The sequence below is a fragment of the Ascidia mentula genome, chromosome 6 (genome assembly GCF_947561715.1).
Source record: "Ascidia mentula chromosome 6, kaAscMent1.1, whole genome shotgun sequence".
Taxonomy (NCBI): domain Eukaryota; kingdom Metazoa; phylum Chordata; class Ascidiacea; order Phlebobranchia; family Ascidiidae; genus Ascidia; species Ascidia mentula.
Genome location: NC_138571.1, coordinates 21,044,856 through 21,059,147, shown reverse-complemented (window position 1 = coordinate 21,059,147; position 14,292 = coordinate 21,044,856). Strand labels below are relative to the sequence as shown.

General features: G+C 39.7%; 3 protein-coding genes across 3 annotated transcripts; 2 read left to right on the top strand and 1 right to left on the bottom strand.

Annotated features, from left to right (window-relative positions):
- Window positions 1–1,369: 1,369 nt before the first annotated feature.
- LOC145907439 (uncharacterized) lies at window positions 1,370–2,779 on the bottom strand. The gene is made up of 5 exons (XM_082994849.1): window positions 2,636–2,779; window positions 2,356–2,499; window positions 2,091–2,217; window positions 1,753–1,898; window positions 1,370–1,522 (listed from the first exon to the last, which is right to left on the bottom strand). Exons 1-5 carry the CDS (start codon window positions 2,777–2,779, stop codon window positions 1,370–1,372), a joined length of 714 nt encoding a protein of 237 aa, XP_082850975.1.
- Window positions 2,780–7,803: 5,024 nt separating this feature from the next.
- LOC145906524 (cilia- and flagella-associated protein 100-like) lies at window positions 7,804–11,345 on the top strand. The gene is made up of 13 exons (XM_082993956.1): window positions 7,804–7,934; window positions 8,006–8,113; window positions 8,169–8,315; window positions 8,377–8,583; window positions 8,723–8,851; window positions 8,996–9,084; window positions 9,192–9,374; window positions 9,541–9,647; window positions 9,787–9,917; window positions 10,059–10,256; window positions 10,528–10,677; window positions 10,863–10,993; window positions 11,210–11,345. Exons 1-13 carry the CDS (start codon window positions 7,857–7,859, stop codon window positions 11,298–11,300), a joined length of 1,749 nt encoding a protein of 582 aa, XP_082850082.1. The 5' UTR covers window positions 7,804–7,856; the 3' UTR covers window positions 11,301–11,345.
- Window positions 11,346–11,617: 272 nt separating this feature from the next.
- LOC145906476 (uncharacterized) lies at window positions 11,618–13,711 on the top strand. Its single transcript, XM_082993895.1, has 4 exons — window positions 11,618–11,817; window positions 12,346–12,469; window positions 12,658–12,770; window positions 12,892–13,711. The coding sequence occupies exons 1-4, from the start codon at window positions 11,772–11,774 to the stop codon at window positions 13,074–13,076; spliced, it is 468 nt and encodes a 155-aa protein (XP_082850021.1). The 5' UTR covers window positions 11,618–11,771; the 3' UTR covers window positions 13,077–13,711.
- Window positions 13,712–14,292: the final 581 nt, after the last annotated feature.

Here is a 14,292-nt window from a genome sequence, read left to right as displayed (position 1 = left end):
AAACTAAGGTAAACTAAGGTAAACTAAGGTAAACTGAGGTTAACTAAGGTAAACTGAGGTAAACTAAGGTAAACTGAGGTTAACTAAGGTAAACTGAGGTTATTGAGGTAACAACGTTATTTGTTTCATTTTTGGAACTTTCCTAAACGAAGAAATCCTTTCAATTTTAGTAAACACTGAAAAAGTTAAAAATGGACAACTTATGCCATCTTAAACGATTCTTTAAAGTAAATTAAATTCTGTACAGATGATGAATGTTTTAATCTCTCTCCGTCCGGATCAAATTTTCTTCAAAAAATTTATGTTGACGAAACAAAAAATCGTTTTTAATGACAGGTAGTGCTGGCATCCACTTTCATTACATTTAGAATAATAATTATTCTTGTGTTCCTTTCAAATCCCTGCGGTGTGATTTTTCCATGCTGGCTTTTGTCAGTTCAAACAATACTCGTAGTCCAACATGTTTCTTATTAAAGCGGCCAGCGCCACCTCTTCCGAGAAGTCCAATGCGTTCGATCCACCGAAGATAAAATGATCGTTCATCTCAAAACGGGCCAGAACTTCCCACAGTTAATGTTCAAAGCTCACATAAACAACTACCAGCATCAGCTTTGCAGCTCAAACATTCCGGTATCTTTGGGAAACCGAGAGTTTTTGGATAAAGCTTTGCTGGGTCTTAATCTTGAGAAAGATGTTTTCGTGGAGGAATGCTTCATCCTTAAAGATCCGGATCTCCCGGCATCCGCGGTCATCCTTAAGGACGGTCACATGGTGTGTGTTGGAGAAGATCTTGTGGCGTCAACACTCAAATATTTACAAACCCTCAACAACTGGGGTTTCACGGCTAATGAAGTTTTATGGCCGTGTTGGTTCAACCATCATCAATACTTCCACTTTGAGGAGTTTTACATGGTTCCAAACCGACTACATTAAGACTTGAAGATGAGACGCGGCAATGTACAGTGTACATACCTACATATGACAAAAAAATACAAAAAAAAGACAAAAGACAAAAATCAACAAAAAAATTTAAAATATAAAACAACAAAAAAATTTGTATAAAACTCCAGGTATAATATGGCTCCTGGCGAAGATCCTGGTTATAAAAAAACCTAACGACCACATGAGACAACCTCCTGGGTGTGGTTGGAATGTCCTAACTGTTATACGTTCTATCGACTACCTGAAACCTTACAATAGATCGATGTTCAGAGTTAAAAATGAAATCATCCGATCACAACCAACCTTGTCTTTAGGTTTTCATAAACACCAAGACTGCTTTTGAAAGCGAAATATATTTGTCTTGAATGCAAACCTGAATGATTCGAACCTACTGGAAATCAGCGTTCTTTGGGCGTTTATTAACGATTTATTTCGCTGAATGCAAGTTTTCAACGCAATCCCCCGACGGAAATTTCGGTAAAATTTTTTCATAATAATATTTCCCACTTTCTTTGTCTGCGAGTTCTCGTTCGATTTCTTTGAAGCTTGTGAAGAGACGATCACGTCTTTGTACTTTCTCCTGGGGATGAACATCGCTTATTTTAATATTTTTAGCTCTTCAGCACAAAACAATACGAGAAAATGATGTTTTTGTAACCACATCACGCAGATTATATTTTACATTTACTTACAACTCATAATGTCGTCACCAAACACATCCTGTTTCTCCAACCTTATTAAATTTAAACAACTGAATGCAAAAATCAGAAAACAAGCTTTTGTTGTTTGTGGCCTGTTTATCGTTCTTACCTCAATTGCTGACGAATATTTCTGGAAATGCCAAGCGCTTAAAATGGACCCGGCGGCGCCGAGAAAAAGCATTATGGGCCCAAGAACCTGGCCTGCACCAACGCCGTTTTGTCGTGTAGAAAAGCAGACACCAGTAATCACGCAACCTGTTAAACGTCATAATGCAATTTAGATCCAAGCAATCTCTGTTGACGGTGATAACGGGGTTTGAGGGTTAAAACCTTCCACCATGATGTCAACTCTGCCCACACAACTTACTCATATTTACCAAAAACCCAAGAATTTATTCAGCAACAAAATCTAAAATATATCCACATATTAACTGCGTAACCACTGACCCGTAACGAAAACTGCCAAACTTATTGCGCCGATCAACACCGTTAGGTGGCGCCTTTTGGCAACCATTAGATGCAGAATGCTGACCTCTTGTGACGAAGATGGGGTCGAATTTGTTCCTAAAGAAGTCTATTCTGGTGAAAAAGAAGCTTTACTGAGGATGTTTCTTTTTATTTTTGCATGTTTTGTCGAAAAACCAGTCGTGCGAATTATTGGAATTAACTGCTTGGACTCTCTCTCTCACTCTTGCAGAATTTCGTCACTCACCTGACTACTTGGACCCGGATAAATTGCTGAAAGTTTTCTGGAAATTTTTGCTGCCAAACTTGGGACATCGGAATCCAACTTTCTCACCTCCAAGTTGGAACGAGAATTTTTGCCGTAAGTTGTTGCATATTTTCCCTTATTGCCCTTAAACGTAGAATGCAGATATGAACTGGTTAAACTGGTCCTGTAAATCAGCTTTATATCATTCGGGGATTTTTCGAGGGTTACTTAACATAAAAATATATTTTACACAAACGAGTATTTCCAATTGGAAACTTACATAAACACTGCTTCTAGACTCATGGAAACTTTTTGAAAACGGCATGCACTCATCAAATCTACTCAAAGTTAAGTTGGATCGTCGTAGATTCATCGTGTCTCCATTATAAAAACTTCCGACACTATTAATTCCCTTCACAGACATCAGAGAAAACACGGTTTTAAAACAAATATTTTATGTAGGATTTTATAATATTGGTGTGATATTCCATGTGGTTATGGCGTCACTTTCATTTGCTTGTGCGGCAATTAGGACGTTTTGTGACGTAATAAACAACCATACAAACAACGAGCAGATTGGTTTGAACTCTAGAAATGTTTCAATCTGTAGTACGGAGTTCTACATTATTTCCCACAGCAGTTGCCGGGTTTTCTATGCTGGAACAGTATTCGGTATAAATACAGCATCAGTATTTGGGTTTACAATACAACATATAGGTAGCAGTTATTTCAACTAACTTTCGGATTCATGTTGAAAAATGAAATAAAATTATTTTGATTGCATGTTATGACATTTGCGATGATTTATATGCATGAATAATCCCGGATAATTCTATATCCGCTTATTCATTTACACTCGAACAAATCAGTATTTTGCTAATATTTGGTGCTGACAGTCGTGTTAGAAATGACTTCTGACCTTGTTTTACTTATTTTGAAGGTCTCTTTCTGTTTACTCATTGAATCCGCAATAAAAGGTAACTTTCAATTAGCGACAATTAAGAAAACAACTAGTTTTCACCGGCGGCCTAAAATTATTGAAGATTTGATTCCAGTTTATAAAAATATGGATTAAAAATCCAGAAGAAGAGATGCATTGAGTTTTATGTCACAGCTTCATCATTTGAACTTCCATGCCACTATGACCTTGACCCTAACGGATACCCGGTTCAAGGTCATTTGGATGACAACTGCACCATGTTTTCATTCACTGCGATTGGGGAGCACAACAGCAGAGTCTCATTAAGATTTTACGATTTCTATGTTGGAAGGAATGCAGCGTGTTTCGTGAGTGTAAAGTTAGTGTTGATGACGTATCTGCAGTGTTGATGACGTACCTGCAGCCCCTGCTCATTGCTGGCTTTACTGTAGTGGAATGCGCATTAGTGCTTGTCGTGATAAGTTAATGCGTTATGTGCGTGTTCTCTAGTGTTCTCATAACACCTAATTGTGCGTTTTTGAGGTCGCAGTAATTTAAATATCAATACGTAAGACGCGTATGACGTCATAATCGAGTAAATCCAGTTTGTGGGCTACGGAGAAATGCTTTTATTCAGGCTTTCGACCACACAGAGGTTGGGGCTGAGCCGTCCGCAGTTTTCAAAGGTCGTTACCCGGGAGGACGAACAGACGCAGTCGCTTCAACTCACAACAAGTTGTTCGGGGTTTGTAGAAGGCTGAAGTTGGACTTGGATTTCCTGTTCCACGTGCAAGTGGATACAGGTGGGAGAAAAGACACAATAACTACGCGCACTTCATCGTACTTTACAAAACAATTCATTTACCCGTTTTAACATCATTGTTTTTGCCGCATTAAACTTTCATACTAATATCAATCACTTTGTTTCATAGTGTCGCCGGTTTGTGACGAAATAACGTTGACCGCAAGGAATAAAGAAAAACAAATTTCCTCGCCTGGTTTTGGTTCACTCGGTTATTCGTCCAACCTGGTTTGCGAGTGGTATATTGTTGCACAGCCACCAGCGGGGGTCAAACTGAGGTTCGCTTCCATTAAAACGCAAAGTAATTGGGATGTGATAACGGTGAGGAACCAAATGTTTGAACAATGGCTGATGCAGGCCATGGTTGCGCTAAAATATTTAGCGATCAAACATACTTTCTTTCATTTTTTCTCGAAGCCAAACCCCGGTAGCGGAGGTTGAACTCCTGTGATAATATCTTCACTGTAAAATTGAAACAATCAGGTTTTCGACGGAAGCGACAGAAGTGGGGATCGTCGTCTCTTTGCATCCGGGAGGAGTAGAAGAGGACGCCTTCCCCTCATCATCTCAAGAGGACATGAGTTGTACGTGAAGTTCACATCGGATAGAGAGATAAACGATGAAGGATTCCTTGCTTTTTACTCGGGTATTTGTGAACTTTTGCAGAATTTTAAAAATATTTCTTCGGTAAATATTATTGATCATAAGGTTCACAGGCTTCGCAGCCAAGGCAATACAGCCAAGCCAGATCAGCCACTTTTCCCGACAAGTCGGAGCGAGATCTGAAAAATCAAGCTTCCGGTGAGGTTTGAACTCACGACCCTGGGCTAACCAGGCCCAACGCTCTACCAACTGAGCTACAGGAGCTCAGTGGCTTCACGGGGTATATTGTAGCCAAGGTACACTGGTGCGCAAGCGCACAACTTGTCAGGCGACCTTCACAAGGGTAGAGGATCTCCACCACCGTAATCAGACAACGCAGAAGTAATGCGTAATCATGGAATTACTTCTGCGTTGTAAATATTATTGTGTTGTTTTTGTCGCAGGACGGCTTCAGTGAACACTCAGCACAACTTTCATTCAGTCAATTGTTATTTTTTACAACTATTTATTTGTGTTTCAGAATACAGCTACCCTTCGTCCGCCGAATGTTCTCTAACCAACATAATAGTGAGGTAGGTCTGGAACCGAGAGGAAAACATTTTCATGGTTGGATACAATGTTAACGTTGTCTCAGTATATTTCGAGATTAAGAAGACACAATAACACCTTCATATAAAAATCTGTTGATACGTTTTTATATTCTCATTTAAACAGAGTTGGAACAGATGAGCTACGGGAACTTAACTACAAAGATGATGATGACGTCCTCGTTGTATCCAGGTTACGTCAGACCACCTGGCATTCTGTGCCCCAAGCGTGCAGAGCAACAAAAACGACTCCAACATTAGTAGAATTTGAATTCCACCCCCCGCAATGTGACGTGGAAGTCAGGGTAAGTGAACCGAGGTAACCCCGTGTCAGACTCAACTTCAAGATTCTTTCTTCCATCAGTGGAACTACAAACGTCACACAACAGAACTCGCGTTCCGCGTTCGAAAACTTGGAGGAAAGACACATGACGTCATTGTGTTGACATGTCTCGTTCAACACCCAAAAATACAGTATTAGAAACCACTTAATCCTCACTAAATTTTATCTGTTTTAACTTTTAAAATTAAAAATATCTCAAACAAAGATTAATAGTTTTTATTATCAATATAAAGCAGTGGATTTTAAGTTTTTCACACACTGTGTTTAGGTTGGATTTACCCGATCAATCGCTACCGCTAGATGTCGCTATGGCGTCGTCCCCTGAAGGAAATTTCCACCCTTACTTTCAAAGAAACTCGGTGGTGGCCGGAGATTATATTTACATTCAGGCTAAAACACCTACAGTTTACGACCAACTTCAGCTAACTGTAAGTTTGTGTAAAGTTATCAGTTTCACCAACAACGCACAAAGTTCTGCGTGAAAACCCCAGCATGGAACTCACAATAATTCTGCTTTTATTGCCAGGCGCAAACCTGCCATGTGATTCAGGGAGGAACAACTTCAAATCCGCGCAGTCTTCCTATTATAATGGACGGGTGAATTCAAGTCTTCTAAAACTTTTGTTTCACGAAATTTTAATGAAATTAATTCAAACAAATGTTTTCAACTCAAACGTTAAAAACACAAACAATTTCATGCCTAAAAAATATCAACAATATGAAAATGGCGACAAAAATTTTAAAACGATGCGAGTTCTACTACTTTTCAGTAAAACTTTACTGTTCAGATGTCCAGTGAATCAATTGTTCGGAACCCAAATGTTTGTGGATTGTGGAAGTAATGTCGTAGAAATGCGCTTTCGCTCATTCGCATGGTCGGATGAGCGGGTAGAATCTTCCACGAAACCAATCCGGATTCAATGCGACTTCATTCTTTGCCTTCAGGATGGAGACTCGTGTTCTCCAGTAAGTTTGAAGAAAGTTTTAGTGATTCCAGCGGAAATTTGCTGATGTAATTTATATTATTTTGTTGGAATTCATTTCGGCGAAATATATTATGATCCGCATTATAGATAACGACATCAAAAAATCAAAATCTTGGGGTATATCGTTAAGTTGTTTAGGACTGCAGTGCAAGGTTTCGGCGGGATGTGGAGTTCCCACAAAGCTCTGACCTTCAAACCCCGAAACCACGTGTCTTGGATCGTTCAACTTTCGCTACAACGAACTGCTCCTGGGTAAGATTTTGAACAAAACCCACAATGCAACGTGTTTTCCCGGTAGCGAATTATTCCAATTCACGCAGAACGGAACAGAATGTGAGCAAACCTGTGAATCAATGGATGAAGTTGTGAGATGTGCTTGCTATGATGGATACATCCTGCGGACGGACAGAATTTCATGCATCAGTAAGTTTGTGTAACTTTTGAAAATGTTAAAAATCGGTACTTTTACACAACGGCGTAACCGAGCCGAAATATTGGTAAGAGCCAAACATATAATTGTCTAAGCCAGCAAAACTTTTTGGACTGAAGCATTATCTGCAAATTAAATAAAAAGTTGTGCACATTTGGAAAAACCGTGCTTCTAAAACCGGTTTAAAAGGCTTTCATGGTCTGCGACGAAACTAGTTGACATTTATTAAAATTATTCTAAATAACTTAATTAATGCAAATTGGTCATCTGATTAAATGCCCTTTGTGCAATCCTTCAGTGAATCTCACTATTTTAAATAATTTTTATTTTGCAGAAGCAGTCAGTAGCGATTTAGTGTACGTAGCCCACAAATATTATCTCGTCCTGATATCCATATTCTTTGCACTGACAATTACATTCTTCCTCTTTTTTGTGTTTGTCTTCGCCACTCGCCGATCCAACTTCACAAGACTCCAGTTGTTGTAAACCTTGATATGATTTCTATAGTGGCTTAACCAGTTAAATTCCAAGGGTACCATTTTTATTTGTCGTAAATCTCTCGCTGGTTTCGCAAATACAAATATATGTTGATGAATGTTCGAAGTACATTACGACAAGTCAGTATAAATACTGCAGAAAAACTCTTCATCTGCGTCTGTAAAGGTAAAGGATTGTGACGTCATAGTAAACATTGTTTTATTGTTGCATAACAACCACTTTGGGCAAGTGAAAACTGCTTGGCGCCAAATCATAAGTAGATCCAGGTCATGACGTTGAAATACTTTCTTGTTGATAATTCTGTAACGGGGCGCAAATTAAAGGGTAATTAAAATGAAGAACTACACATTGGCCGAACATTTTCTCAATGAGGGAGCAGATATAGTTCAGGAAAAATCAGACGACAGGGAGGTTTGTATTCGTACAAATATGTCCAGTTATGTTACTGGTATTTAAGCTTTTTTAAAACATGTAAATTTCAGAAATTAGAGCTTCCACCAGTAGTTAAACATGGCTTTTGCCTCAGCGAAAGATGGGGGAAGAACCCTTTCCGAATACCCTCAGATAATGAATGGCTGAATTTGTGTAAAGTGAGTCACATAAAAACATTACAACTTTGCGGAGAATAAACTTTTCTGATTGCAGAGCGAAAAACAAAGATTGAAAAACTTGAGGAGATTTGAACGCAGGAAGAAAGTTCATGAAAAAAACACTTTCAGGTCAAGATATGCGGGGAGTACCCTCCCTGCCATAAAACAAATGTTCCACGAAATGGACAACAATGTTGACGAGGTAATTAAAATGCATTCATAACTTCTTTGGTCGAAGTTGTCATATCTGTACACTGGTCTAGGATGAAATAGCAGCTGTAAAGCGGGCCCACTTAAGCGAGGCCATCGCCCAAACCTCAAAGATGTGCAGAGTTCGTCATGTGGAACGGGAATTCACGCATGAGTTGGTTCAACGCAAGCGTGAAATGTTTTTGGTGAATTTCGCGATTCAAACCAAGAGGAATGAAATTGAGTCGTTTAAAGATAAAGAACATGAAGAGGAAAAGAAGGTTGGCGGCACCTAGCGGTTTAAGTATTATTTCTGGAATATTTTCCACATACGTTATAAAGGGAGAGGCGCATTTAAAGTTTATGTAGTGTTAGTGTTGCAAGTGTACTGCTGGCTTTTAAACCTTTTATGGACTGAAGGTCCAACAAATCGCGCAAAGGCTACATGAAGACGCTTTGCTCTTCGACGAATTTCTGAAAAACACGGACGAGGCAGCGGTCGAGTCCATGAAGGCTGCCGAACGCGAAGCAAGACTGAAGTTTGAAAAGGTCCCAATACTTTTTGATCCACTAATTTTATGATTAGAAATATTTTTGACATAGCATAACTTTGTATTTTGCGTGGATTATATTTGATACTGCCTTACTATACATAACACAAGATGCATTTTGTAAAAGGTTTTTTTTTATCAGATAACGGAATTGCGAAGAACACAAGCCCAACAAAGTGCATTAAAAGCGGAGATATCGAAGATGGATGAACTCCTTACTGATTATTTAAGGTGATGTAATTTCTGAACATTTACCGCCAGAAATTGCATGCGTGCAAATTAAATACACGTGTTCTGTTGGAATTGAGCGCCTGCAGTAAATCATGTTTTCTTGTCAGATACAAATCCTTTCTTCAACAAGTTCACCATAACATTAGTTTAAAAACGGGGAAACCCCTGTTAAGCGAGGAGTGGGATCAGAAACGAATGGATGAGAGAAGAGAAAAAGAAAAAAGACAACAACTCAGGGAATTTCCCCCGCCCAAGAGAAGGCCGTCATATATCAAACGGAAGAGCTTAAAGTAAGAAAGCTTATTCCAAGATAAAATGTGCAACTGAATTTTGTACGAACAAGTCATCACAAAAAAGTGTTTGTTTCAATCACAAAGGAATTGCTTCCTGTTTGTGGTGTTACGTCATAGAGGTTCTTGATTGCGTCATAGTGAGTATTGATGCTTGCATCCTTAGGCCGAAACCTTCAAATCAATTGCTTCCTGCCGAAAAACGGAGTCGAGCTTCTTTATCGAAATCCCTCTACCCCGAAGAATGGACTGAACATCCGGACACACAATCGGGTCGGCAACATTAAAATAATATTCTGGTTTGTTTGTTTCTGTCGTCCTGAAACTTGAAAGTCGATAGTTTTGCGATTCTTACAATCGCAATTTGATTCATTTGGTCTTTCATAAACTTCTGTCTATCCGACTGATGCAGTGATAAGCACGGTTGGCTACATCCTGGATGACCCCTTGTTCCTCATGGATAAAATCCGAGACATGGAAGAGGAAAACCTGAAGCAGATTTACCATTCCCAATATTCCGAAGAAGCCTTCGACGAAATGAAAGTAATTACGTCATTGTCGTATGACGTCGGTAATTTATTTTTACGTAAAAAATAAACGAATTTGTGTTGGCATGGTAACGTGCATAGAATCTTACCTCCGGTTGCTTACACGGCAGTAAGTTGTTTACGATATGTTCTGTAGGACGCTTATGTGAAAGTGGAGACTCAGTTGAACAAAGAGAAGGCGATATTGGTCTACCAAGTAACCCGGATGAAGGAACTCATCGACGAGTACGAAACTCGCTGTAGCGAATTGAAAGTTATGTGCACCATATTGGGTGAGGGAGCTCAAGAGAACGGTGACGAAGCCCTCGCTCAACTCAACACAAAGGTTGCCAAGGTCAGTCCCCAAGGTCATCTTTCCACGAGGTCACAGATCAGGACAATTAACTCAATTCAATACTCAGATATAAATACTAGGTTTAAAATGTCGGTTTGTACAGCGAATAGGAACTCCCGCCAAGTCCCAACCATGTGTTAATGTAGTGTTCATCCCCAATCATAAAACACTCGATATTAAAGAATATCAACTTTTTGGTACGTTGAAACCTCGTGCACTATATGTGAGAACATGTAATACCTTCGTATGGCTGAATGGACGAATATGTCAGGTTTACCGAAACGTTGTTGGACGTCTGATAGTCAACATGGACGGGTTCGTCATGCTTACGTGTATCGAAAGTAAGATGGATGAACTATTGGATGAAATTGAAAGTTTCCCGACATCCACAGTCAAGGAAATACAGAAGATTAAGGACAAGGTAAGACAACAACTTGACACAATGATCTTGCAGGAATTGTAACGAGCACAACTCGCATAAGATTTCCATCTCATATGAAACAGAGTAATATGCGGTCAACTGCGCTAGGAAATCTTGAATAAACTTTTGCTGACCTGCAGTAACCTTTAGTCAATTACGACAAACTTATTATGTCTTCACAATAGGAACGGAGATTGATGTTGCGGGAGGAGAAGATGATCATCCAACGCCAGAAGCAGGAGGAAAGATCGAGGAGGGCTCAGGAGAGAGCGAACGCTGGAACTTACAAGAGGATCGGGCGGAAACTCGTATTCAGGTTCGGAATGCCTGTTGTCTGTGTTGCTAGTTTGCATAACCCCCCAACCAGTGTGAACTTAAGAGTAATCCATCAGTGATTTTCTAAGACAGATATAAACGTGGAGTTTAACGATTTTTAAAAGTTTTTTACGCTGCGAATTGAATGGAAAGTAGTTCCGACCCGAGCGTGGATTGTGTTGCGAACTTGCGCCAAATAAATGTTGCTTACATGAAGGTCGGAACCAGACAGAAGCAAGGGAAAAGTCAAAGTGAAAACCGACGAACTGACCATCACTGACAGCGTTCTTTTCTTCGAGAAAGAATAATTGACAACTTTTTATGTTCGTCATCTTTCCCCGAACATTTAAACCCTACAATATATGATTTCTATGAGCTCGTCCAACACATTGTCGCAAGCTGCCCGGTCTGGGGTGACTGAAAATAAAATAAAATCTCAAACTATCCGTTAAACTCCCACCAATAAAACCCATTTCCCTGTGGTAAGTTTGTTGGGCACAATAAATGACACGCTTCACTTCACACCAGGGCGCAACGGGACACGCTTCGTTAAATTCTTGCAACTAAGCGTAATCGGTCAGCCGGAACAGGTGGAAAATCTTGGTGAGATTTGGGGGCAGAAAGTTTGTTGCAGCAGATTGCAAACTTTCGTCCTGACAAGTTTCAAATAAATCAAGTGAGCGGTAATTAAGACCAAGCCTAAGTCTCTTTAAGGTTAAACACATTATGACGTTGTAATCTGATTGTTTACGTCAGGTCGTAGGGAGGTTAGTGACGTCATGAAGTTCCTGGTATTATTTTTCCTCCTGGTTGATGTTGGTTCAGGTGAGTGAAATATTTATTGAAGTAATCAACGATTCAACATCATAAAAACGTTGGTGCCCAACGGATGACGGTGATTGTATAGTCACCACAAAGTGGAAGTCTTTGCTTGGCCGTTTGGTCGGCAAAGTCGTCTGATAGCCACACCAGCTGCACTGATGAGACATTATAGGTAGAAACTGTGGCCATCTGTATGCAGCTAACACAAATCACGAAAAACATTCCACATGGAGTCAAAACTTCCAACAAACAACCAGCGATTATTTAACGTTCAAACTAAATTAAGTGCGAAGTATTTAATCTTAAACCCATAGTCACAAAATGTAACTTGATAAGAAACAAGTTGGGGTTTCCGTGAATGTTGTTAGCTGGGGTTAGCGTAGAAATTTCTTGTTTAAAACACGGAGTCGCCAAACAAAAAGATTAAAAAGTTGTGATCTATAAGGCAGACTTTAAAAAAGTAAATTTTAATGATTAGATCTGAGTTCACCACTTCCTGACGTTAAACAATTACTTTTATTTCGTTACAAGCGCTGATTTGCGGATCACAAGGTTGCGACGTTGGGCAGTATTGTTGCGAAAGACAACATTGTGTTCAGGCAGGAATGGAAGGTCAGCATTGTGAAGTGGTCACGGGAGAACAGCGGTTGCTTATGTAAGCAATACAACGTGGTGACAATTACTTACATACATCAAATGCTATTACAACAATTTCAAATATAATCCATCCATATTGTGAACAACCGGTAAATTACCTTCCGGAGTTTGGGTAACTTTAAAACTGGGAACGTACTTTCACAACGGTCCAGTCACCGTGTCGGTAACCATGGCAACTACTTGCAGAATCGGTTTGTTTGTCGGTGTGTTCGCGGGGATTCCCCTCGTCATTATGGCAGGTTGTTTGGTGTGCTGCATTGCCACTAGATGGCGCTCTCGCCGAAGACAGGGAAATAATGGTGGGTTTTTTAGTTTAAATAAATAACTTAATTAGTCGATGTTGGTTTGGGAATCGAATCCTCTTCAATAGAATTAAGGAAGGTTTAAATTTCGAGCAACATCGAATTTTTTAATCAACAGCCCAACACCCCCGGCGCCAACATATTTCCAGCATCGAACTCGGGGGACTCCCCACCGGTTCCACAAGCGACCCCCCCTCATACAGCGACCTCCACAAGACTTACGGCATTAACACGCCTCCACCGGCTTACCGGGACGCATGCAAAATTAAAACCAAAGACAAAACGAGACATTTGAAAAATTAAGGTTCTGTGCATCTATGTTCATATAACGTGGCTTTAATTTTCCTGCATATTGAGAACTTCTGTATGGTTAATTCCACAAGGTTGCCAGGCAACAAATGTTATTCTACTTATAAGCAGCGATGAGACTCTGCCAAGGTCACGAGCGAACATACTGAAGGTCGTGACACGTTTACTGTAAACACCAGCACACTAAAGTTGCGAATGTTGAATTGAACAATATCGAACCTTACTTCTGTGTATCAGGGATGCATGGGAAGTCCCACTTCTCCCAGTATTTTCCCAGTTTTGAGTTTTACAATGTTTCAAGTCTTGTTCCTCGTGGTTACGTCACTGAAATCAGCCGTTGATGTGAATTGTTTCACTAAAGCAATGGTTCCTATATCCTTATGATAGTCACGGACCACTTATAAAAACATGCGACTTTAAATTTACCCGAGGTTTCTTATGACCCGTCCGGATATTCCACTTAATTTTACTGGATAGTTGGGAAAGCATTTTTGTACAAAAAACGGACACACATTTCGCAAATTACTCGTTTTTGGGACCCAGTCTGTGCTACTCGCCGACTTCCGATTTTTCTGTTGTTTGTTATCAAGGTTTTTCGTGACGTGTTGTACCATATTAATAAACGCCCACGTTGATTTGTTCCACTCATGATAAGCTAACCTTAACATAGCATTCTGTTAGGCAATCAAACATTTTTGCCATACCGGTAAAATACACGAATCGGTGTAAACAAACTGCCGGATCCAAATTATCCGGCCGGATTTGATTGATAACTATCCGGACCCGACCGGGAACATCACTAGTTAATATGCACATTCTTTAAATATAAGGATGGGTGTAACACAGGTACCAAAGCCGATATTTCTTTTAAAAGTATCCAAAAAAAATAAACAGGAAAACAAAATAAAGATTAAAATATATAAAAATGTTGAATACTCACGGAATTCCTGGAACAATTGAATGAAGCCTGTTACGTCGCACTTGTGTGACTTACTAGCAGCAAGCGCTCGAAACAGAATGATAAATTTTGTTCAAATTCGAAATGCGCGCATTCTAACAACGCGGTTTCTTCTACAAAAGCAAAACACGATGCAAACAAACAAATTTACCGAACTATGATGTGACCTTAATTGTGCTTAAAAAGAGCGCACAGTTAATAAAGCATCAATGAACTAAAAAGCATCAAGTCTTATTACGTGGTACATTGTCT

Bases quoted from the DNA above. Each gene is read 5' to 3' on its own strand.
- LOC145907439 (XM_082994849.1), bottom strand. From the start codon at position 2,779: ATGTCTGTGAAGGGAATTAATAGTGTCGGAAGTTTTTATAATGGAGAC. The intron at 2,500-2,635 runs GTAAGTTTCCAA...TCTACGTTTAAG, and splicing joins AGTCTAGAAGCAGTGTTTAT to GGCAATAAGGGAAAATATGC. The intron at 1,899-2,090 runs GTCAGTGGTTAC...GACGTTTAACAG, and splicing joins TTTGGCAGTTTTCGTTACGG to GTTGCGTGATTACTGGTGTC.
- LOC145906524 (XM_082993956.1), top strand. From the start codon at position 7,857: ATGAAGAACTACACATTGGCCGAACATTTTCTCAATGAGGGAGCAGAT. The intron at 8,114-8,168 runs GTGAGTCACATA...TTCTGATTGCAG, and splicing joins AATGGCTGAATTTGTGTAAA to AGCGAAAAACAAAGATTGAA. The intron at 10,678-10,862 runs GTAAGACAACAA...TCTTCACAATAG, and splicing joins TACAGAAGATTAAGGACAAG to GAACGGAGATTGATGTTGCG.
- LOC145906476 (XM_082993895.1), top strand. From the start codon at position 11,772: ATGAAGTTCCTGGTATTATTTTTCCTCCTGGTTGATGTTGGTTCAG. The intron at 12,470-12,657 runs GTAAGCAATACA...AACTACTTGCAG, and splicing joins GGAGAACAGCGGTTGCTTAT to AATCGGTTTGTTTGTCGGTG. The intron at 12,771-12,891 runs GTGGGTTTTTTA...TTTAATCAACAG, and splicing joins CCGAAGACAGGGAAATAATG to CCCAACACCCCCGGCGCCAA.